Source organism: Numida meleagris, chromosome 3, assembly GCF_002078875.1.
Source record: "Numida meleagris isolate 19003 breed g44 Domestic line chromosome 3, NumMel1.0, whole genome shotgun sequence".
Taxonomy (NCBI): domain Eukaryota; kingdom Metazoa; phylum Chordata; class Aves; order Galliformes; family Numididae; genus Numida; species Numida meleagris.
Genome location: NC_034411.1, coordinates 31,934,498 through 31,960,511, shown reverse-complemented (window position 1 = coordinate 31,960,511; position 26,014 = coordinate 31,934,498). Strand labels below are relative to the sequence as shown.

The 26,014-nt window shown below is 37.9% G+C and overlaps 1 protein-coding gene across 1 annotated transcript in view; it reads right to left on the bottom strand.

Moving 5' to 3' along the window:
- Positions 966-26,014, bottom strand: part of RMDN2 (regulator of microtubule dynamics 2) — a 44,823-nt gene continuing 19,774 nt past the window's right edge. The window contains exons 6-11 of the mRNA XM_021391899.1: positions 25,773-25,848; positions 24,054-24,131; positions 12,884-12,982; positions 11,089-11,142; positions 10,920-11,000; positions 966-2,070 (exon numbers count right to left, since the gene is read on the bottom strand). Coding sequence (XP_021247574.1) covers positions 2,017-2,070; positions 10,920-11,000; positions 11,089-11,142; positions 12,884-12,982; positions 24,054-24,131; positions 25,773-25,848 — 442 coding nt within the window. The 3' untranslated portion in view covers positions 966-2,016. The remainder of the gene's footprint in view (positions 2,071-10,919; positions 11,001-11,088; positions 11,143-12,883; positions 12,983-24,053; positions 24,132-25,772; positions 25,849-26,014) is intronic.

Genomic DNA, 26,014 nt, shown 5'->3' with positions numbered 1-26,014 from the left:
TTCTACTAATCTATTCCTTCAACGCATGTTTAGCCTTAATCAGTAATTATTCCTTGTAAATGAGGCATCTATTGTATTATTTGATATTATAAATATAAAAATAGATTGGATTATACAAGTAAAGGCCCAATTTACTGCATCCTCATGGGTGACAGTGACTGACTAACAACAAGTCTAAACACCAGTTGCTCTAATAGATCCACTTAGACTACTTTTCCTGCTTTGGCTATGAAAACTTAAAATACAGCCTTTATCAAATGCCCCTTGCGAAAATCAAGATATATTGCATTTGCAACTTCTCTGTTCAGAGGTCAGTTATTAAGTCACAGAAGGAACTATTTGATAGAGTCTGAAATTGTGTGGAAAAAAAAAAAAAAAGGAGAACTCTAGGATTGAAAAACAAGTACAGGAAACATTTTCTCTTACAATGAACAGTAAAAATAACTAACACGATTATGGTGATCTGTGAGGATCCTCAGGATAACAAAAACCGTGATGCTGACAGTGACAGCTCAGAACCAGTTCTAAACTTTCAGAATTGGTTCTGAGTTGTCACATGAATGCCTGTATTTTGGAAAACGTAGTTTTAATTGAAAAGTTTTTAAAAGGACAGCCCTGTTTTAGGAAAACCTTGCAAAACCTCTGTGCTTCATACATTGTCAAGGATTCAGGCTAAATTCAATACAACTTTACATCTTTGTCTTCTTCCACTCTACTGCACCTTTTGCCCTCTTGCTAGTAGTTAGAGCTCACTCTGAATACAAGATGCTTCAGTCTTATGTATATACATACATTCCTTCGCACTCGCCCAATTGTTAGATGTTTGTGGACATCACTATAAGGTAATGTCACTGTCCTAAACTAACAGCCCAATTATTAGTTCTATATACTGGTGCCTTATCAGTCTTTCTTGCTTTAGCCATAAAATAGCCCACATCATCTTACACATCAAAGAAGTCAAGGGATTGTGCAGCTGTCCTTATTCAATTTTATTTCCTTCATTTCCTTTAACAGAAATACTTCTTCCAGATAAACTTCCCACATCCAGTCTAAGACTCTGAATTAAAAGCCAATGAAGGTTGGTCTTTATTTTTCTTCACAGTTGGGTGAATTCTGGATCAGTCCATTTCTGAACGAAATTCTCTCCCTGCCTGCTACATTTTATTGAAAACACTGTTGTCCTACATACTCAAAGTATGTATTTTTATTTACAGGTTATGTTAAACAGATGATATAAAAGGTTAATGGCAGTCACACACTGAACTAGGTTTTAAGGAAATATACTAACACCACCACACTTGGCAGCTGTTCAAACAGAAAGATCCAGGATTCACAAACATGATGAAGATCTTGTAACAAAGCCATTAAATATCACATCTGTAATAGACTTATCTGAAACACTGAATTTCACCAGTCTGATTTTTAACATCGTACCAACTGATGTTGCAAATAAAATATAGCTTTAATATTTAATTTACAAAGTTTTCACATTTCCATGTAAAACCAGCAGTAGGTTTAAAGTAAAAAGATTTTTGTGGAAGCAACAGCTTTCTCTTTAGCAAGATTCTAATTATTAAACAGTAACGTGTAAACATAAACATTCATGATTTCCTTTTGTACATACCTGTGTATATATTAATTGATATAAATATAATTTACTATAGAAACATTTTTGCTTTTGACTTGGCTGCACGCAGTTTTATGCTGGCATCACATATTAGTTAATTAATATTTCAGAGTAAGATTTACGCATTTTGCATTCTAATCCCCATTACGTCCATTGCCAGCAGTGGACTTACTGTTCAGAGAATCAAACTCACAGTGTCATCAATCTAAAATTAATCTTCAATACAGGATGATAAATAATCAATCAAAAATGAATGCATCATTTTCATGTCATAATTGCCAGATGCTTGAAGGCCATTCCCACTGACTCGGCTGGAATTCATCTGCAGTCCCCAATCGCTACAGACTCTCAGTTTTATCACAGCATGAAGAGTTAAAAAGTGCACAGTATCACAGCTTCAGTGTGAGAAGTAAATCCTCTAAGTCTTTCTGGGCCTCTTTGTCCTGAAAGAAGCAGACAATCATGCATCAATTTAGATAGGATAAATCCCTTGATTTGCTAAGACGTGCCTATCCACATTTCTTCACTAACAACAGACACAACACACAACTGTAATAGCCACAGAATGTACAAGACAGCATAGAAAGTTAATTTATCAGTGATTGCAAAAATAAAGCATGGAGTGAAAACAAGAGCCAGATGGCAGTCCTCCCTTTATAGCTCTGTTAAAGCACTTAAACGTTAGCCACAAATAGCCTTCTCAGCAGACCAGTGATCTTTCAGCTTAGGCCATAACTTTTATTGGTATGCCTTGCATAAAGTACTGTCTTGCCCTACACTTTACATAAGCTTGCAAATCGATTGTGTGCAGTTTATCCAAGGATACTTCTGGAATACCTGGAAATGATTTAATATCCAATTAACAAACAAAAAGAAAAAAAGGGAAATATAATTAATGACCTAGGTTAAGATTGCAGTTTCAGCGTACAGCCATACGTACCTGTAATAACCACTGCAGACTCAGTAACATCCATACCACAGTTGGTGGTCTCTGCCTATGCTAGTGGGCTCACAGCAGAGTGGAGCCAGACAGGGAGCAAGAGGCAAGTAACCTGCTATGATCAGAGCCAATACTATACTATAAATCCTAGGACAGAAGGGAATGGCTCCTTTTAGGCTAATGCTTATGTGTACAGTTTGCACACGGCATGAAACCATGCCCGGCCCAACAAACTCTTTCAGGGTTAGCCAGTGACGCACATTTTGGCTATTTCCATATAAAACCACTGAGGAAAGAGGTGCATGCAGTACAAAAAACTCCATTATTCTACTTATTGTTGAAATGTCTCCTGAATATAATCCACTTGTTTTGGTTGCTGCTGCAAAACTTGCAAAATGCACTTTGGTTTAAATACCAATACCAAATTCTAAAAAGTCAGCCCCTCATACCCACAGTCTGGTAAGGGTCCAACCACCTAATACTCGCTCTCATGCATTTAGCGATACAAAGGCAAAAGCACATGAACATCACCAAGTTCGTGCAAGTATTTCTAATGACAGAGACCTGTACTTCTTTCCCAGATAATGCCACAGGCAATTCTGAAAGAAAATACTGCAGACATTGAAGTAATCACTGAATTTCAGGATCACTTCATTATCTAATCAACCAAAAAGTTGGAACAAAATATAGGACATTTTGAAATACATTTTACGGGTGAAGAAATTCCTGCTTCTCTTTATTTTGGTTAGTTGTCCGTAATGTCATGGAGGAACAGAGAAGAATATTGAGATGATAGAAACCATATGCCAGACATGTCAAACTACATTATATTATTGGTCTGGATTAAGGCATTAATACATTAGCTGGATGCTTCTCTTGGAGTCACTGCCTTGCTCCCACTGGCAGCAGCAGGCTAAACTATCTGCCTAATCATTTATCAGAGGCCTCAGAAGGCACATACTGCAAAGCCAGTAAGCTCTTGCCAAAATACTCTAACAGAGGAAATGTCACAGTGAATTCAGCACCCCTTAAATTCCATGTCCCTACAGGCTGCCTGGAGCACCAACCCATGGCTTTCATTACAAACTGCAAAACTCAAAATCTGTACCAATTTGTTGATTAATTCAGAGAAGATACACTCATTTCTGTACTGACCATAGTCAGCTTATGAAAATTATTCTGAGCTCCATTAAGCAACAATGTAAAAATATTCTTCCCTGCTATCAAAAAAAAAAAAAAAAAAGATAAAGGTTTCATTGTATCTGGTCCTCCTCTTTTCACACGTTTCTAAGCCAAAAATAATAAAGATGTAGTTTTTTCATATCTGGATAGCGCTCAGCATTTCATGACTTGATAGATTTATTTACTCACTTTGCATGATAATTTAAAAAAAAAACTCTGCCTCCCATCAACTGTGTATAACTGTCTCTCTCCTCAGAAACAAACGACAGCATTGGGCAAGGAGGAGGTTTAGTGAGTTGCAAGGTACCAAAACCATTGGGCAATCTTTCCTGAATCTTCCTCAAGGCTTCAGAAAAAGAATAAAACAGAACCACGATTGTTCTAAAAACTAGTTGGAGAAGAAACTGCAAATGTGCAAAACTTTATACCTCTGGGTTGCCAGTTCTAGGCAAGACTATATCAGAAACAGGAATTATTGTTAGAAACTATTAAATGGACTGTGTTAATTGAGCCAGTGACTTCCAGTCAATAATAATAACCCAGATGGTAAAAACATTTTAAAAATCAGTAATGACATTAAAAAAACAAAGCTGAGAATAGTCAGTGAAGGGAACTATTATGTCACACTTGGATAGGGTCCTTCCAGACCAAGAGCTGTATTACACTAGAAAAAAAGACAATCCCAGAACACTGTTCTTTGTGTCAGTCTCAGTCTTAGGGATGAAAACTTCATTAATGCCCAGACTTTACAGTTAATTGGAACAAAGTCCTAAGTTCTATATTTGCACAGCATTTCTCCTCACTGATTTCTGAATCTGCAGCTTTCTAAAAACAGTCAGGTTTCATTTATTTGTTCTTATGTCATTTAAAGACAGTTAGGCTTTTAAGTCCCTCTAGAGTGAAGCAGGGAGATAAAGAGGTGCAAGTCATATTAGGAATGCAATGTATTTGCGTCAGTCCCATTCTTTCACCTGGAGGCTTAGTTCAGTGCTCACTGAAGACAGCCCTTTTACAACCTTGATTTTCTACTGTCAAGGTTAACATTTATTAAACACTTATATCATTTTCAGAGTTGAACACAAGTTCAAATGTTCTGCAAACTGCTACACAAGTTACAGAGTCAGTGACTGTATTTCCCCTATTCCTTAGTTGCCTTTCTTTTCTATTTCATCATTCATTGGGGATATGCATAGGAAAAGAGACCTGGGAGGCTAGAGGCAGAACAAGGGAAGAGAGGGAGTGGAAACCAAGAGCAAGACAGAAGAAATAACTGGTGGGAAAAAGGGAATGCTGGCCTAACTGGACATAGTCCACATTTTTACAATTAATTTCTGCTATAAGAAATTACCAATAAGCATAGACACAGACATATACCTATAAATATGCATATAAAAATAAAATAGCAATTAGACATGGGAGAAAAATATAATGATTTTACCTTCCATCTCAGCTAATTATTCCCTTATGTGCTGAACGCTCTCAACCCAGGCACAACACATGTGTGCACTTGTTGACAAAGTCCCAACTGTCAACAGAGAACAGATATGTCCCCATGACCACAGCCAAAATGGTAACTCCAGCCAACTACAACATAATTGTGAGCAAACAGTGCCAAATCCCAAGCTGACACGCGTCTTGTAGGGTTTCACTGAAGTCAGTGTGGCTGCATGGTATATTGAATGAGCTTGGCTGTGAGGGTGGTCCAGAGCTGTACTCTGATAAGTGGTAACAGCTACGAGGTGCTGAGAGCCACTCCTGCTTTTGGGGACAGCTGCATCATTCCTTCACAGCTCCAGGAGAAATCCTGGACTGTAGAAGAAAAGACTTTCAAACATGCACAAGGATTGTTAATTAGTCATAGTTCTTGTGGACAATATAAATCATATAAAGGTGTATGCTATCCGTTCTCAATTTCTTGACAGAATCTCACAAATGCTGTTACTGCCGTAGGTGTTAATTAGCACACAACTGCAAAATTCTGTTTGTCCCCTTAAATAAAGGGGACAATAAACCAATGCAATCATCCACTTGTAACTTTCTGTGTGACTGCTGTACATCAAAAGTCAGAGCACTTTATGTTCTTTTGTATTTTTAGTATCTTCCTCTGGGGATGAACCATAACTTCTCAAGGCTTTTTAAGTCAAGGTAAGCACAGCCTTAAAATACGAGGCTGATGATAATTCAACATGTTCTGATTATACTTCAAGCAGACAGAAGAACACCCTTTCACACCCAGCTGACTGGGAATGAATAGTTTAGCTAGTTCTAGGATTGCTGCTGAAAAGTTATTCAAAATTGAAATATGCTAGATTTTTTTCCAACTGAAAAGCCCAAGCTACACCCAAGTTCTGGTTTCCTTTTATTATTGTACTCAACATGGAGCATTTGGTCTCCAAGACATCCCCCTTTTCTCTCCAGCTTCTGCCCCACTACTGTGGGACCTACAGCCCTTTCAGAAGGACACCCGTTGAGGCTCTCCCTCCACCCTCTCTATTGGCTCGGAGACAATATACTTCAAGCACCTGGACGCTTGACTTCCCTTGGCCACTTCTCAAAACCAGGAAACAAACTGCACACCTCTTCATCTTGTAATGCCTCCAAGAATCCACCTCCGCGAATCCTTCTCCCGCTCTCTCCCTGCATCGCCAGTGGAGGAGACATGCTCCATGTGTTGAGGCATCGGCTGTCCATCAGCTGCTGCACTAACAATGGTGCTAAAACCCTTACGATGCCTTCCATGCTCCAGCTTTAAGAAGTGAATGTCATAGTGATGAATTTCTGTAATATCTAAATCTCTTTCTTGTTACTTCTAACTCTGAATTGCCTTCACTGGGAAAGAGGGATTCTTTTTTAAATTAAGATTTTTAAAAAATCACTAATATCTTTATAAAGTACATTCTCAGCTTCAGGAAAGCTTTTATCTGCACTTTAAGTACAGCTTTTCAGTAACTCTCAGTGCAAATAAGAGTTGCTTTGCACTTTCTGCATTTCTCTCTTCAGCTCTTCCAAAATTAAATTTCTTGTAACGTAATTTCTTGATGCTTTGCAGATTCATTAAAAAAAAAAATGTTGGAGACACCAGAACTTCGAGTTTTTAATGAAGCAATCCACTACATCTCTTTCTCTGCCAGGCTTAGGTTAATACCTCTGTGGTGAGCTTACTGGTCCTAAAAGCACACAGGGTTCATTCTCACCTTCATGCTCACTTCCAGACCTAAGAAAAAATAATAATTTCTTTACTTTTATACTTTATAATTTGGCATTTATACATAATTTTTCTACAAGGTCCTCCCTTGAAAGCGCCAAGCAATTTTTGTCATAAAAAAGAAACTGATGTCATCTATGTATCTAGCTCTGACAAATCACTTTATTCCCTGTAAGTAAAAAGCAATACGTGTTTGATCAAGCGCACACATCTACACACTCATTTCATCTTTCTGAATGAAAGATGAAGGTTCCTGTTTTCAAATTTGAATTATATTTTCCCCCCAAAATTCAAAAAAGGCATTTTTTCCATCACAGTAGTCCACCACATCTGGTTTCAACAGCCCTTTATGTAGCCACACTCAACACAGCTCTGAATGCTTTACATATAACGAGTCTCAGTAAGGGTATTACAAGTTCAATGAGATAAACAGAGCAGCTGCTATCCACTTTGTAATAACTCACAGCAGCCCTAACCATTAGGATCTCTTTTCCTGAAGGGGAGAATGTTTCCCAGGACCTTGGGGTTATCCACCTGGACAGTAACCAGAGAAAAGCAGGACAATTTAATGTCCCCGTGCACCTCCAGCCATGTAGTACCACTCCACAGTATGACAGTATTTATGGCCAAGGAAGGACCACACAATTCATCAGAGGTTTCTGTTTAGAGTACAGAGTGTAGGGAGAAAGGTCTATAACATAGTACCGTAACACAAGTTTCATTTTCCAGACCTAATTTGCACCAAATCTACTGTATTACCTTTCAAAAGAAAAAAAAAATCTGTGGAGCGATTGGTTGAAAATATGCCAAATTGACTATGAAAAAAAAAAAGCAAACAAAGCCACATTTATACTAGGATTTACAGGATTCATTAGTTTGGAAGCCCCTCTACCCCTTGAATTAAAATGATATTCTGTAAGTGGTAGAACAGACACTCACAGAAGGGATATTTGGATGTGATACAACATTCAAGACAAAAATCATCTCGCTTAACTTGAAATGTTACACGGAATGAATCCTAGACAAAGTGTCAAAGAAGTACCCTGAGTCAGACCAGCTGAGAATTTGACTTCAGGGTCAAAATGAGTGATGGGCTATTTTACTGATGCTGAGCACCTCTAGTTTCCACTGAAGTCAACAGAAACTGTGGGTGCTCAGAAGAACTAACAAATTAAACCATTATCTACTATTATTTTTTCATAGTTATGCTGTAGGGTGATTTGTTATCATGAAATACTACACATTTCCTCAATGTGGCACCTTTCCAGCAAGTTTGTCTCATGGTCTACAACTGTTTTTATGCCTTTATACATATACATGTTTCCCAGCAGAAGCCAACATTTAGAAACAATAAAGGAATTCCCCTGCCTGAAGAAAGAAAGGTTTTAAAACTCCACATGAGAAACTATGATTACACTTAGGAATGATGGGTTTCGCATGATCGTGACATCATCCTATACTGCTGACAACCACGAGATCCTGTGCTGTGGCAAACATAAAGAAATCCTCAGACTGCTGCTGAGCTGTTTTTTATTTTAGCCCACGAATCCTATCTTTTACAGGGCTGTAGACAATTCAGTTTCTTCAGTCTTGTTACGGTTTCTTCCTTCCCTTAAACTAACCTGAGTGTAGGTTATTCCCACATACAGCTCCAAGCCCTGAACCACTTCAGTTCTGACACATTTTCCCCAAAAATTAGTAACAATTTTTCACTAACACTACAATCAAAATAAGAAGTAATATTCTAATTCAGATGGGACTTGAGGTAACAGCTAGCAACAGCAGAGGTTGTGTTCAAGATCTCCATTTTATCACAATTACTTTCAGCATGAGGTTTGTGTTACTTTGTGATTACCAATTTAGGGGAAAGAAAGGAAGAATTATACACTTTTGCTCCAATGCTGCGTATTCCTGAACTTTATTTCTAAATCTAACTCAAAACACACCACATGTGAATGAGCCAAAGCAGATAAATCTGTGGTATCTACAGAAATAGTCTAAACAGAAGAGGACTTGTCTTACCGTCTTCTCCAGATGGACAAAAGATTTTTGTGACCCCCTTGCAGTTTTTTCTTCAGCTTACAAACCAATATAACTCTAATTTCACCACCACTCTGCTTGACAGAATACACATACACACACTGCTAGCACTTCAGAAATGCTGAAGCATTCCTTTTAGAAGGGGCTAACCCCCAGCTCCAAAGGTGGCCTAGGATGCACAGAACTCTGAGGGCTGCACTGAGCTCACCTGATGACTGATGACACTGGCCTTCAGAGGCAGGACTCACCTCGCATTAACTATGTAGTCAGGTACCAGATATGTATCTTAGACGCACTCAGTCTCTCTCTGCCTCTCTCTTTCTCCACTGAGTGTATGGGGAGCCTCAGCAACTTCCTGTGACTCGACATCAAAATTTTCTCCAGCTGTTGTTATCAAAGATGAATCTCATGCTATGTTATCTCTACACTTTTTCAAGGAGTCTCTATGAATATGTTGAACAACTTTTAACCAGAAATTTTTGTGTTATGCATGCTTTTTTTGCAATTTTATCGGCTAGCTAGTTCATTGCAATAAGATCTGGTATGTAGTAGGTTGAATACAGGAAAAAAAAAATCACAAGAAGAGCCAAACCAGAAATATATAAAACAGGCTGAGTTCAAGCAATTTCAGCTGCACGCCTACACCACTTGTCCTACATTGTATGTAGGAGTTAAGGTACAAAATAATGGATAACGTATAGGAGTCTTTCCTTCATTTCCTCAAAACAGGCAACCTGAAGGCACATTTAAACAATAAGTAAAGAATAAAGCAGAGTTAAGATATTATGTCATATCTGTATCAGGGCAAACTAAAAGAAACACTGAAAAGAAACATCGAACTTAAGCAATGAATGCTCAATTTATGATTGACACATACTCTAATTCGGACTAAAAATAAAGGCCACACAGGAGCAGCTGCTGGTGAGGCATGTAGTGGTCTTTCTTCTGAGTGAGAACTTCTAACATAAACATGTTAGTGCTCCACATCCAGCATTAGTTGTCGATCAAATTACAAAGATATTTAATTGTCTTTTTCCTTAACTTCAAAGAATTAAATGGGATAGGGCCATTTTGTCTTTGGAATCACCTCTCTCTCTCTCCCTACCACACCTGCTGTGCTCAGATGGAGTCCCTTAGGCTGAAAAAGCTCAAGTTTGAACTTGTCATGCTCTAGGATGGTTAGACGTTTTCAGTCATAGGCCAGTAATTATGGAACTTGCTTCTACATGAGGTGAGATAGCGAGAGTGAACATTCTTGCCATTACTTGGTTTACATTTGAGAAATTAGATCACTTGAAAATCTCACAAATATCTCTAGAATTCTTGCATCCACATACTAAAATACTCTAATGGTTCTAAAACTAGTCTAATAAAAAATCTAATCAACTATGTTCTATCAGATGTAACTGAAAGAACTGTGTCTCTTTAACCACACTGCGGTTGAAGACAAAGACGAGCTTGAAACAATTAATCCACCTCTGCGATAGCTAGCAACATGCAGCACCCTGGAGGCCTTGACAAGGATCACAAATTAGAGACTTTCAGGCAGGAGCAGAACGAGCACTTGAGATAAAAATCCCAAGTACTTTCAATTAAGAAAAAATAGGTCTGAGACAAAATTTCACAACAGCGATGTGCACAACTGCTTATGCTTAATATAGTCCAATGAAATGGGTTGAATTACAAAGAGTGCAACTTAATTTCTGACAGCCTCTGACACAAACTAGTCCCTGACAACTGCTCAAAGATTTTTTTTCTATGCAGTGGCCACAAACAAATGCAATAAGCCAACCTAGAGTGCAGGAAAAAGGAAAATAATGTGTTTAGATGAAGAAGTGAAACATTATGTTATTACTGACAGAGTAATAATGGGTGCCAAAGCAGACAACGGTCACAAGAGAACAGTTATCGGTCTTAGTACCCACCTCATTAGTAACTGGGATAACTGACAGTGCAGAATCACAGTACTTCAGTGCATTGGTTTTCTGGCCAAGATCTTTATAGCACTGAGAAGAAAAAACATTTTGTTTCCAATCATACCACTGTAATAATATCAGAGTCTACCAATCATTATTCTTAGGAGTACTTGGTTACCTTTGCCAAATACACGTAATTGCATTTGGAATATCCTGGATGCATTTCTTCTGCCTAAAGGAGAAAAAACAGGAAACAAAACAAAGACATAAAAAGCATATGAGGAGATATACCTGGTCCGCATAACATTTTCTGTAAAACAATGAGCTTCCTCAAACAGACTGAATCATCCTTATTGTGTGCACCACAATGTTTAGCACTTCCAATAAGAAAACAAACAAACAAACAAGAAAACAGACTCTAAACCAGGCACACAAGCTGCTGACATGGAATACACTGAAACGTTCTGTACTTTTTGGCTTCCTCTCTCACCAAGTGCTTAGTACAGATACCAGCTCATTCTACAGAACATCTATTGGATTTCTTAACTCCCATGATAGGCTGGAAGAGACTTCCCTCTCTAAATTATTAATATTTATTTTCTCATCAAAGAAATATGCAACCAACCATTCGCATGTTGAGTAAAGGATACTGAAATGTATTCATCAATGTGATAACTGTTTCTCTTTCACATATTCATATTTTCCAGCTATGGGTTCACCCTTCTTTTCAGATTATTATCTTCTAAAAAATTCAGGCAGTTTGAAAAATTCAAGGTCATCTTCCTTATAAAACATGTCAAGGATATAAAACTTCAATTGACGAGTACAAATATTACCAATTATTTACTAATCAAGAAACAGTGTTAATCAACAAATAGCTTTTGGGAGAGAAAAATTAGATCAGTAAAATGTACTGCAGCTGCAATTCTTGAACCAAAGCAATGCTGCCATCACTAGAACTGTATATTATCAAATAATTGAAAAAGGTACAATTGTCTTTCAGAAGGCAAATTAATTTTTGTTGCAGAAGTTGACTTAAAATCACAGATACTCTGCAGCCCTCTACAAAATGCCCCGAAGCTGAAGTGAATATTTTAAATTACTACTAACACCTCTGAATTTTAACCTTGCAGATAAAACCTATACACTGGGAAGATGGCAACGTATTGTATTCTCCAAAATTCAGAAAGTCATTCAATCTTTATATAGACTATAAATACAGAAAATAAATAGTTTTGATAGTGAGAGAAATAAACTTATCCAATTCCTTTGGGAAACTGTCTGAAAGTAATTGTAATGATGAAGTCTATGCTTTGAATTCAGCCAAGTGAAAATCTTGTATTTTTCAGTGCTAGAAGTAGAAATATTTCTATAAAAGACACTGAAAGATAGCTTCATTTTTTTTGCATGGTTTGTTTTCTAATAACTGCATACTCAACCAGAATGTCCAGGAACAAGAACTTATGTGACAGAGAATTCTATTCTGCTTCATTGTAAAGGTCTTTCCTCAGCATCCACTTCACCTCCAGAAACAAGAAAGGCTTCTAATGAAATTCAAAGAGCTTCAGACAAGAAAAATGGAAGCGTCACAATGTCAAAGTTTTCCTTGCCTATGTTAACTCTCTTGTGAAAGCGGTCAAATAATCATTATAGTTATACATACATAACTAATACATATACATATAATACATAACGAATCTGTATTTATTTCACTTTAAATTGAATAACTATTAACATGGCAAGTCACTGAAGATTTCTGCAGAATGAAAGGAAGAGAAGAAAGGTGCTATTCATTCATCTGCAAACTATTCTTGAAATAGAGAAGAAAAAAACATTTTATTGTAGAGCTTTGTGGCATTTAGGAGATCCCTAGATTTACAGCTACAGAACATAATCTCTTCAGCAGACTTCTTGACTGCAGCCACGTATAGCAGCTGGTAAACAGTCAAGGAAAACCCTTGGGTAGGACCTACCTTAAGAAAATTCTGTAATGCTTCTTCTACTGTTGAAGTTGGTGGAGTCCCAAAGAGAGCAGTAGCTACTTTCTTTTCAAGCCAAGACAATTGAGCTACCTATAATAAAAAATATATACATAAAAATCAAAAGTCTTTAGGATTGCCTCTCAGTTTTGGAGTAAATACTACACTGTGCTGCTGTACTACTTATGCAACTTATTTTGCAATAAAAAAAAAAAAAGAGACAAAAAACCCACAAAGGAATGTTTTGTGCTGACAGTTATCCAACTCAAAAAATAGCCTTTTCAATATTAGATTCCACTAAGTGGGGAAAGTACACATTAAAAAAATACACTAAAAAACACCAACATTACTGATATGAGAGTCTTCCAATATAAGAAGTTTAAAGTACACTTTGTTATCATAAGACCTCGGCATTTTTCTAAGGCTAGAAACAGTGCTTTAAGCCTGTTAAGTTTTTAATTACAGATAGCTTAATATTGTAGTCCACACGCAGACTGCTTTTCAAAATTCTGAAAAGAAAGCTGTTGCTGCAGTCAAACTGTCACTGCTTTTGGTCCTTGTAAAACAAGTCCGTTTACTACACTGAAGCTGGTCACATCACTGTTCAGAAAGTGGTTTCATTTTTTCTCTTCAGATCTGAAAAATAACACTTGCCAAAGACCTCTTTTCAGAAAGACAGGCTGCACTGAAAAAGGCTTTAGAGAAGTGTCATATTGACACACAGCGTACATGACTTCTTCCCTTCGGTATATTGACACCTGACAGAAACTGCTCTGGTTACTGCTGTAAAGTACTTGGCTCCATCACCTAACCCAGAGAAACACACTTCACATCGCTAATGAAGGACAGAGCTAGGAAGAAGTGTAATGTGAGACTGGAGCCTGTTGAAACAGAGAAGTCACGTCACCCTCATTGGGCCACATCTACTACGCCTGTAAAATAAAGTCAGAGCATATTCCTTCCCATCAGTATTTGAAGCAAAGGATTGATTGCTCCAGTCACAAAGTACAGTCGAGTTAAAAATGACAAAAACAAGAAGGTTCTGTGTTTTCCTAACAACTCTTAGCCTGATCTATGCAGAAAAAGGGCATGCACAGTCAAAGAGAGAGAGCTTCCCATTGGAGAGCCAGGAGGTGAAACACAAGTCACCCATGGACATCTCTGTTTCAGATGCAGATGCAATTCACATGAGAATAGAGTCTTGAGCTCAACTCTGTCCTATTGCTACGAAAACTGAAATTGTTTTGGATAGCTTTAGATTATTCCCACCTCATTCCCTGGCTTCCCAATCTCTTCAGGGCTGTTGCTGCTTTCCCTTGCCCCTCTCCTGATAGATTCAGCAATTATCCAGTACAACAGTTAATCATGGCAAAATATAAGAATCCATCCACACCATAAGAAGTAGCTATTTAGAGCAATCAACCAGAACACTTCTCTTTTGAATGGACATCAAGCCTTATGCATTTCTTGTTGCAAACTGCCCTAAAAATACCATTGCAAAGAGCACAAACACAGACCAGCATGCAACAGGAAAATGTATAGGACCACGCTTTCTTGTCTGGCCCAATTGACTCAAGATCCATAACAGCAACACTATTTGGAGACAGAGGCATCCTGAACAAGTCTTACTGGTTGTTTGGCAGGGTTCAACACCTTATTTGTTAAATGCCATCAGTAAGTCTCTCATACAGACTCATTAAAAATATTTCAGAGAGAAGCAATAATAAGAAATTAAAGCTTTTTTCATTCTCCCTCTCTCATATCTTTCACTCTTGAAGCATCTTCTAAGAGAATTTTAAAAAAGCTCTCTGGCAATCTCAGAGCTCTCATTCATTGAAACAACATGAACTCTCCCCCATCTACACCGCAGTGCTTTTACACTGTTACAAACTGCAGCATGCTGGTTAAAACTTCACATTGTAGGTAAGTATATAATTCCTTCCCACACTACACTTTCCTAGCTGCTCTCTAGTTTTTAAGACATATTCTGTGAGAAGTAGTAATACAATTTTTGCAAATGTATTTTCTTTTGCTGCAGCGTTCTTTATTCTCTTGGTAGAGGAAGGGGTTTTCCGTATGTCTAAGTTCTTCTCATCGAGGAGTGAGCTTACAGAGGGCTGATATATGGAAAATAATAAAGGGAATGATGCTTATACTGTTCTCTGCAAGATTACCCATCACCCTGGAGGTATACATACAATGCACAGATACAGTTACCACACGTCTGCTGTTATGCAATAACCAGGGAACAAAATTGCTGTTTTTCCATGTGGAGTTATAATTGCATATTGAAAACACAAGTCCTTCCTGGCAGTTGTTTTATTTTCTTAAAAGATTTCATCAGAACTGATCTACTGAGGTTTTAGTCATTATTTTGTCTGGCCTGGGTGCTGCTTTGCACTATTCAAACTTTAAAAAATATATACACTTGGCCATTTTTATATAATAAACTCCACCAACCAAAAGCAAAATGCACATATGCGCAATGGTGATTCATATTCCATGCACACTGAATTCAAAGTTATCTTTTGTGACTAGATAGCCTGATAGTTCTGTAATGCTTGAGGTATCCTGATTTGTAAGCTGCAGGTTTGATAAACTCATTGCAGCTAGCTATAGCCATCTATAGATGAAGTGCCTAGTTTACACTTGTTGTCCACGCTCCTTGGATAGTCAATAGAGTCAGCAGCATCTCTATTAGGCATCTGCTCTTATATCAACTACAGTAGCCAGTAGCCCTGGATGAACACTCCCCTCTTTCCCTCCATTCTTTTCTTCAGCTACAGAAGGAGCATAGACAATCATGCCTTGTGGGTGGTTAAAGACAGGTGGATGAATCCCATCACAACACCTTAACCACACCCCACCAGAATCAGTCAGTACCCCCATATGACTGAGGTGAGTAAAGAGCTGTTTCATGCAAGACACAGAATTGTGTCATGGAGTAATAACTATGAACAAGAAATACTTCTCTTTCCTAGACAAACAAAAGCACGGTTTCTAATTTGTAATAACTTTATGAAAGTAAATCTTTATGCCATGTTCAGTGAAATGGAAATACTATTCCTACTACATCAACTAACTTTATTAAGTATTCTCTGCATGTAAGCAAGCACAGATACCCTGGTGGAGCAAGATCTAGCGTAGTGAAAATTTAGCTTCTACAGTCAAGGTTATTCCATATAGTGCAGAGCATATATCAAGGTCTACAGAAAATTAAGTAAAAAGAGACAGTAAGGAGAGAGATCGTAACTATCATCAATTTCAGCTTCACTTAACGTGTGTCCCAGTTCTGGTAATGGACAGCAGAAAGCAATAAGAAAAACAGCTACTGCAGAAGGTAATTACTACTATAACAACAACAAAGTAAATTAAAGAAGGAAATGCCCTACAGATGATTTCCAAAGCTTAAGAGAGTCCTGACGTAAGTCCCTCCCAACAGCCAGAAAAGTCACAAAAGCAATGCAAGAACACTGTTTCCAAAGAATATCTCATTTTGATGTATCGGGTCACTCTGAAGAGGAATATTGCTCCTCCCCAGCTGCCATACATGAGGAGAGCTAGTCCTACTCACACATAAAGAGAAAAAAAAAAAAAAAAAAAAAGGGATGGGGCTTGAGGGACCATCAGCCACTCCCTGAACTTTCCTAGGGTAGGAAGAGTGTGGGTCACCACAACAGCATGGTCACTGGCAAGGAGGGAAGGCCATTCTAGTGTTCCAAGCTTACAGAGACGGTTGTTTTGAAAGACCTCTCCTATAGATCTATCAAAAGAACAAGTTCTCATCAGCTTATTCTACCTGAATCTCTTCTAATACTAAGAGAGAGAAGGGAGCCACCCACCGAGGTAAACTGCAGCTCACTATAAAGCTGCACTTTCCTAAAACTCACATAGGAACTAAAATACTTACTGACTGGAGTTCTGTTTTTGTTTGTTTGTTTGTTTTGTTTTTGGTTTTGTTTTTTTTTTTTGGTCTCCTGCTCCTCTCTTGTTTTGAGAAGCAAACCCTGTCTGTTCACATCTCTTAACTAACTTCAGAATGTTGGCACCAAGAAAACTAACCCCTCTGGATTGAAAATTCAGACAGGACTGACCCACGACCTTAAACAATTTCCTCCTCCAATGTTTAATGGTAACAGCTCACTGATGACAAATCACACAATTGTCTTCCACAAAGGAAAACAATCCCATTGATCCAGCTTCAATAAAATATCAATGACATCTGCTAAAATATCCCCAGAGGATTCCTTTTTTTTTTCAGATGACGATATATTAATGTGAAATTGTATTAAATAATTTTACAATGTTTTTATTTCTGGAAGAAATTAAATAACTAGACAGCAGTTTTAAGATACTGGCTTCCAACATAAATATTCTCCTTGCCAGCAGAGGATCTGCTACAGTCTGTACAGGCATCTAGCCATTTATCCAACTTCAATTCCCAGGGCTTTCACTTTCCACTAAGAGGAGCAGGCTCACAGAGGACACATACAGAGGAATGTGATCAGTTTATTTCCCAGTGTAACCCAAGCAGATTATAATGGGATACACCACATGAATCCAACACATGTAACCTGAAAAAACAGCATTCCACGATATCCTCGCTAACGTTTACCAGAGCCTCCAAACCAGTTTCATAAGTGTATGCTAGCCATCCTGAGTCTGTCCAGTAATGGCAAGTAAGTAGCCATAAATTTTAACTAGATATGGACTTAGTTTTAAAACCTACTCTAAATGCTAGAATAAATAAAAACCAAACATTGAATTATTAAGGATTATCAGACAATTGCTTGCAAAACTGTAAAGAAAGAAAACAATTCCTGTACTCTATGCACCACAGATCAATTAACTTCCAATAAATGTTTCTTGCCGATCTGAAGAACAAAGGTAATTTTCACTGTTTCTTAACAAAAAGAAAGCTACAACTTAGAGAGCTCTAAACACTATCCATCTACACAAGCACATATTTAAAAGATCTAAACAGCGTTATTGAGCTCTTTGTATCTGTTGTAGTTTCCAAGGAAACAAATAGGAGGATTTACTTTCAGAGTGACCTACATAATATGGATATCACCAACTTCTAGTTGGTGTGAGCTAGGATTAAGATCCTCAATAGATCCAGGTGTCAAAACCCAAATGAAGGTCTCATCCTGCTACTGAAGGTGTGCAAATCACAAAAAGTGTTTAAGAGCTGACTGCCTTAGAATTTATCACAAAATGTTACCCAGTCCTATATTCGCATTTATCTGAACATTATCATAACACACCTAACATTACATACATTATCCTCAGTCCATCAGGTTATTATTTTGTCATGACCAACAAGAAAGTCACAGAAGAATTAAAAAAGAAAATGTATACATATCAACCCTAAGTATTTCAGTGGCTACATCGGTTTAGGTGGATCGTTTCACTTAACAGAATGCGGGTCAGCTCACACCCTAAGGCAATGCTCAGCTACGGCTTTATTGCCCCTGAAGGGAGGCATAGACGCTGCAAGCGTGGAACATTAATTTGTAATGATACAGTGTAACAAACCTCATGCATCAGCCAGTAAGTGGTAATTGCCACTAATGTAAAATGAGTAAAAAACCCAGCACAATCTAAACAAAATGAGGTACATTGAGATTACATGTAAAGCTTCCAAAAGCAATAGCTCAAGTGAGAAATAAGCCATGAGAAACATCTGGGAGTGTTTGACATAAATGAGAGCTGCAGTCAGTTGTTGGACATAGTATGGTATAAAAATGCTTAAGGAATCACTGACAAGAGAGATACTCTTCAAAGGCAGGAGGACAGCAAGCATGCTACAGGGCAATCTTTAGCAACTCACTTTTGCTTTGCTAATGCTGACATTCAAGAACAAGCTTTGATGAAAAGCAAAATGAAAAGCTTTTTTAAAAAGTTGGTGTCATTCTTTATTTAGATCAAGTGAGAAAAAATGTAGTTGCCAAAAGCTTTACAAAAGTTATGTATATGATCTGAAAGAACTGCTGAAAGATTACCTTGCATTAAGCCTTGCTGTACATAAAGTCAGAGGCTGCAATGTTTTTAAATATCACAGCAACTCCCTCCTTCCAGTTTGCAGGCACTACGTAGTGACTAGCACTGGAAGTAGCTGGGGAAAAAGGCGGGGCTGGAATTAGCTTTTCATCAGCCACTGCTACTCTGAGAAGTCCCCCCCCCCCCCCCATGGTCTTTTACAGCCTACACTTTGCTAGAATGTTTTCCTCTGATAAAAGATTCCTCACTGCATAGAAGATGAGCCATAAAACAGGTGGCTTTAAGAATAAAGCAATTCTTATATTTTAAGCACAAGCATTTGTTAAAATATATATATATATATATAAAAATATACAAATAATCAACAGCTAAGCTGGTAAACCAGCGAATTATTTTTTTTCATATGAGTACTTAAAACTACATAATTAACACAATATTTAAAAGGTCTCATATTGGCATAAGAAAAACTGTATTTCTTGCAAAATGTTCTGGTGAATTACAGATTTTCTACCTGCATCTTTGCTGTGACATTCTCCTGGAACTTTCCAAGCCACTACGATAGCGCAGGAACATCACATGCAGAAGTTAACTCAGGAAATGTATATGTCCTGCGTCATTTAGCTCAAAATATCTACTTCAATAAGCACCTACTTTAAGTCCCTTTACTCCTTTTCAAATGCATTTTAATTTTTCAATACAATAAATGTTAGATACAAAAGACAACTTACTGAATAGCACCACCTTCCATTTAGGTAATATAAAAGAGGATCTTGAGGCTTAAGTTCAATTGCTTTGTCTAGGTGCTCCTATTAAAAAGAAAATAATCAGTGTCACTTCAGATGTCACATTCTAAGAAGTTTGCTGCAAATCATGTTAAAAATATCAGAAGTTCTTTTCTGTTGTAATTATTTTCTAACGTCCTAAAAATGTTTTAATTATTGAACCTCTTTCTTACAAAAGAAAATCACAATCAATATTACGTAGCAACTCAGCACACAATACAACAAGACCATGAATAAACAGCTCAAAACCTCAAAGAGCTTAAGCAATTTTGCCTTAAAAAGGCAACAACTTCCATTATATTTTTTAGTTATAGTTAGCATTAAACTGTCTCACACCAAATCAGTGGGAAAGCAACCACTCTCTGACAGCTCAGACACGTCAGTGCTCATCACTGAAGCGTCTATTACCCCAGAATATGACTGCCCCAATGAAACAGCACATAACACAGCAAAGTGTTATTATAATGTAAATTCAGGAACAAAATGGTTGTGTTACAGTGAAACAACAAAAGCCAGAAAGTTTCTAATCCGATGATTCCTCCAAAACAGCTATTATTATAGGTTATAAATGTATTTATTTATCTCTTTAATTCACTGAAGAAAGCTCTCATTGCTCAACTTGAATTAAAAAATAAATATAAAATACCTTATTTCACCCTTAAGTGGCATTTGCCTCTCAAAATAAATACATAAAGGCTTTATTTTTTTTTTTCCCAGATACCTCTGTTCTTCTAACTAAGCCACTGGGTAGAATTTCTGAATTATACAGATATGACAGCCTATTATTCTATCATTTTGTCCACCAAGTAATCAGGGAGGAGCTATGTCTTTATGCTATTATTTTCCAGAAAGCCCTAACATTTCCAAATGATTCGTGTGGATTTCAGAAATTACTCCTGAAGAGGAAGACCTCACTGAAAGGGCTGCTAATGCTGTGTGCTCTTTTAAAACTCCATCCTTAAACAACCACAGCACTTCTCTGTTATTTGTCACCTCCCCTTTCTGACCCAGCTTGCTGCAGCACCCGGGGCTTAGCTCACTTGGCACAACTCAGATAGATTCAGTGCTCATTCATAAGAAAGCCCTGCAACACTCTCTGCCATGTGTGGGATGTCACGGGAACCTGTCCCGGGTAATCCCTAGGAAGGGGACACATCTGCTGCCTCCCACTGGTAGCCACAACAGGAGGCACTGGCTTAGAGGGCAGAGGGCACAAAGAGCCATGGCAATGCTGCAAACCAGTGGGGAGGGAGCACATGTAATAGAACTGCTGACTCTGGAATATGCAGTTGCCTTTGAAAGGATGGTGTTAAAACAAACATCATTTATTAAAGGTGGCATGAAGCATGACTGCAGGACTGCATTAGTTCACCACTTCACCTTTCATATTTTGTTTTCTAAACAGAATTGTTACTTCCTTTTCCTCTCCCCTTTGACTACAAAATGAAACAGGAATCCTGATGCTGCTCCCAGAACCAAATCTCAATTTTTATTTTTTGAAAGCATATAATCTATTTGCATACACAAAAACAGCTTCACTTAAACATCAGCACCAAAATAAACTGTGAGGCTGAATTACTGTGTTCAAAAAGATCTGTCTTTGACACTATGCAGGGAAATAATTTGAAGGAATAGCTTAAAAAAAAAAAGCCTACAAAAACATACCTTAAAGAGATAACCATTCCTGATTTTGTTTTGTACACTGTCAAACTGAGACATATAGCCACACATAATTGCAAACCTGAGAGGGGAAAAGAAAAACACACACACATACTTTTTGTGATTTAAATAAACCTTTGATCAAATTACAAAATATTTCAATACCTAATTCACGGATTAAATACTGTTTTTCTTCCATTTTGACAGCTGGAGAGAAGTTTGGCAAGAGCTGTACAGATTCAGGAGCAGACAACAAAACAGTACAAAACAAAGCAATAATGGAAACAAGAAGTTTAAATGACACTGTCAGTGAAGTGAAAAAGCAGGGAGTTTTTTTCCCCTCCAACATTTCTACAACTCAGCTCCTAGCTCGGTGCCTCCCAGCTGGCCCCAGCCCTACCAGCAGCTCAGCCTGACCCGCTGCGCTCTGCACTGCAGCACTCCCACAAAGGCAAATCCCTGAGGCGCGCTCACAGGGAGCCACAAGCCTCAAAAACAGCAGTCACCTTCCACCCTTTGCAAGCATCTTTGTGCATTCGTGCACCTCCAGCATCCTTTTAACATCTTTACAATTATTTAAAAAGCATATGCTCGGATTTTGCCCTTACAAAATCACAGCTGCTATTACTAGCTGCCTATCGCTAAGACTTGTTTTTTTTTAATCTCAGAAATTGGGTACCGTGACCACAAATGAAAGAAATGTAAGGTTATTTCTATTAAAAATTGTCTTATTAAGTAAGTAAAACTGAAAAGGTTTCAGAGATTTCCCTCTCTTTAGAGGCTGATTTTCTAAGCAACACGTATCTGATGCTTCACTCAACTTCTACTGCCTTTTCCTCATTACTTCAACAGCAAAAGAGACTGCTGGTCATAAGGCAGCTTTCCTGCATGCATCAGTCCTACCTTCCTTAGCCCTATTCTCATTGGTATTAAGACAACTTCACATTTCTCTGTAAAACCAACGGAACCATCTAAGCTATACTTAAGCATCACAGACTAATACCGATGACTTATCAATTTTTTAAAAAGATTTTTAGTTTTGTATTAAAGACTTTACAAGGTAATATTGAATTCAAGAAAAGAATAATCTTAGAAGAGGGAAATCAAGTTGAAGAACAGAGCAAAAGACAAGAGTTGTGCAAGCAGCTTGTGAAGTCAGTGGTGGTAACACGACTGCAATCTGTATGGCACACACAGTGTTTAAAGGATTACTAAACCTCAGCTTTCTTTAATTTCTTTATATAATGTAATTATTCAAGCTCCAATGAATCCTCATTAAAATGTCACTGCCAGCATAACTAAATAAATCATTTCATTGCTTAGAGCTATACCTAGTGGTTTTAATTTAGCAATATTCATGCTGCAAGTTACTACTCTTTTGGTCGGCAGACATTCCCAGGTATGGCATAGCAGTCAGCACAGCACAGGAGTTATTTGTGAGAGCTCCAGGCAGCTGTCAAACCCCACTGAGCGGATGTGCACTGCCACTGGGGAGCACTGAGCAGAGCCCTGCTCATGGCACCACCGCCTCTGACAGTGGGAGCTGCACGGGGAGCGTTTCCTATGGGAAAGAGCAGGGAGGGAGGGAACAAGCAAGGCGGGGTCAGGAAAGTTCAGGTATTTAGAAAGAGGGGGAAGGTACCAAAACCTTTCTTAGGCTTAAGTAACTCGGGCAACGTTTCCCCTATTCCCTTTACTCATTAAGTGCTAATCAGATAAACTCAGCATACCATAGCTAAACGGATTGCTGCTACAAAAGAAAACAATGAAAAGCGAACAGCTAATCCAGCACCTTGCAGTATTTCCCTGTCTGTGCGTGACAAGAAAGAGGGCCTTAGTTTAAATCAGTTCAAAGAAAAACTTCTACTTACAGCTCAAATCTCCGGGGAGGGAAACCCGAGGAACATTTACAACAAATGAAAAGTAAGCTGACCTACCCACTTAAAAAGTGTGAAAACGTGTTTCATGTATATTCATGGCTTCCCCCCTCCCCCCCCCCCCTTTTTCCAGCCTTTGAGGGACGGAGGGCGGACAATGCTGGTATTGAGCTGCCCGCAGTGTGAATGCTCAGCCTCAAATCTCCGGGGAGGGAAACCCGAGGAACATTTACAACAAATGAAAAGTAAGCTGACCTACCCACTTAAAAAGTGTGAAAACGTGTTTCATGNCCCCCCCCCCCCCATGGTCTTTTACAGCCTACACTTTGCTAGAATGTTTTCCTCTGATAAAAGATTCCTCACTGCATAGAAGATGAGCCATAAAACAGGTGGCTTTAAGAATAAAGCAATTCTTATATTTTAAGCACAAGCATTTGTTAAAATATATATATATATATATAAAAATATACAAATAATCAACAGCTAAGCTGGTAAACCAGCGAATTATTTTTTTTCATATGAGTACTTAAAACTACATAATTAACACAATATTTAAAAGGTCTCATATTGGCATAAGAAAAACTGTATTTCTTGCAAAATGTTCTGGTGAATTACAGATTTTCTACCTGCATCTTTGCTGTGACATTCTCCTGGAACTTTCCAAGCCACTACGATAGCGCAGGAACATCACATGCAGAAGTTAACTCAGGAAATGTATATGTCCTGCGTCATTTAGCTCAAAATATCTACTTCAATAAGCACCTACTTTAAGTCCCTTTACTCCTTTTCAAATGCATTTTAATTTTTCAATACAATAAATGTTAGATACAAAAGACAACTTACTGAATAGCACCACCTTCCATTTAGGTAATATAAAAGAGGATCTTGAGGCTTAAGTTCAATTGCTTTGTCTAGGTGCTCCTATTAAAAAGAAAATAATCAGTGTCACTTCAGATGTCACATTCTAAGAAGTTTGCTGCAAATCATGTTAAAAATATCAGAAGTTCTTTTCTGTTGTAATTATTTTCTAACGTCCTAAAAATGTTTTAATTATTGAACCTCTTTCTTACAAAAGAAAATCACAATCAATATTACGTAGCAACTCAGCACACAATACAACAAGACCATGAATAAACAGCTCAAAACCTCAAAGAGCTTAAGCAATTTTGCCTTAAAAAGGCAACAACTTCCATTATATTTTTTAGTTATAGTTAGCATTAAACTGTCTCACACCAAATCAGTGGGAAAGCAACCACTCTCTGACAGCTCAGACACGTCAGTGCTCATCACTGAAGCGTCTATTACCCCAGAATATGACTGCCCCAATGAAACAGCACATAACACAGCAAAGTGTTATTATAATGTAAATTCAGGAACAAAATGGTTGTGTTACAGTGAAACAACAAAAGCCAGAAAGTTTCTAATCCGATGATTCCTCCAAAACAGCTATTATTATAGGTTATAAATGTATTTATTTATCTCTTTAATTCACTGAAGAAAGCTCTCATTGCTCAACTTGAATTAAAAAATAAATATAAAATACCTTATTTCACCCTTAAGTGGCATTTGCCTCTCAAAATAAATACATAAAGGCTTTATTTTTTTTTTTCCCAGATACCTCTGTTCTTCTAACTAAGCCACTGGGTAGAATTTCTGAATTATACAGATATGACAGCCTATTATTCTATCATTTTGTCCACCAAGTAATCAGGGAGGAGCTATGTCTTTATGCTATTATTTTCCAGAAAGCCCTAACATTTCCAAATGATTCGTGTGGATTTCAGAAATTACTCCTGAAGAGGAAGACCTCACTGAAAGGGCTGCTAATGCTGTGTGCTCTTTTAAAACTCCATCCTTAAACAACCACAGCACTTCTCTGTTATTTGTCACCTCCCCTTTCTGACCCAGCTTGCTGCAGCACCCGGGGCTTAGCTCACTTGGCACAACTCAGATAGATTCAGTGCTCATTCATAAGAAAGCCCTGCAACACTCTCTGCCATGTGTGGGATGTCACGGGAACCTGTCCCGGGTAATCCCTAGGAAGGGGACACATCTGCTGCCTCCCACTGGTAGCCACAACAGGAGGCACTGGCTTAGAGGGCAGAGGGCACAAAGAGCCATGGCAATGCTGCAAACCAGTGGGGAGGGAGCACATGTAATAGAACTGCTGACTCTGGAATATGCAGTTGCCTTTGAAAGGATGGTGTTAAAACAAACATCATTTATTAAAGGTGGCATGAAGCATGACTGCAGGACTGCATTAGTTCACCACTTCACCTTTCATATTTTGTTTTCTAAACAGAATTGTTACTTCCTTTTCCTCTCCCCTTTGACTACAAAATGAAACAGGAATCCTGATGCTGCTCCCAGAACCAAATCTCAATTTTTATTTTTTGAAAGCATATAATCTATTTGCATACACAAAAACAGCTTCACTTAAACATCAGCACCAAAATAAACTGTGAGGCTGAATTACTGTGTTCAAAAAGATCTGTCTTTGACACTATGCAGGGAAATAATTTGAAGGAATAGCTTAAAAAAAAAAAGCCTACAAAAACATACCTTAAAGAGATAACCATTCCTGATTTTGTTTTGTACACTGTCAAACTGAGACATATAGCCACACATAATTGCAAACCTGAGAGGGGAAAAGAAAAACACACACACATACTTTTTGTGATTTAAATAAACCTTTGATCAAATTACAAAATATTTCAATACCTAATTCACGGATTAAATACTGTTTTTCTTCCATTTTGACAGCTGGAGAGAAGTTTGGCAAGAGCTGTACAGATTCAGGAGCA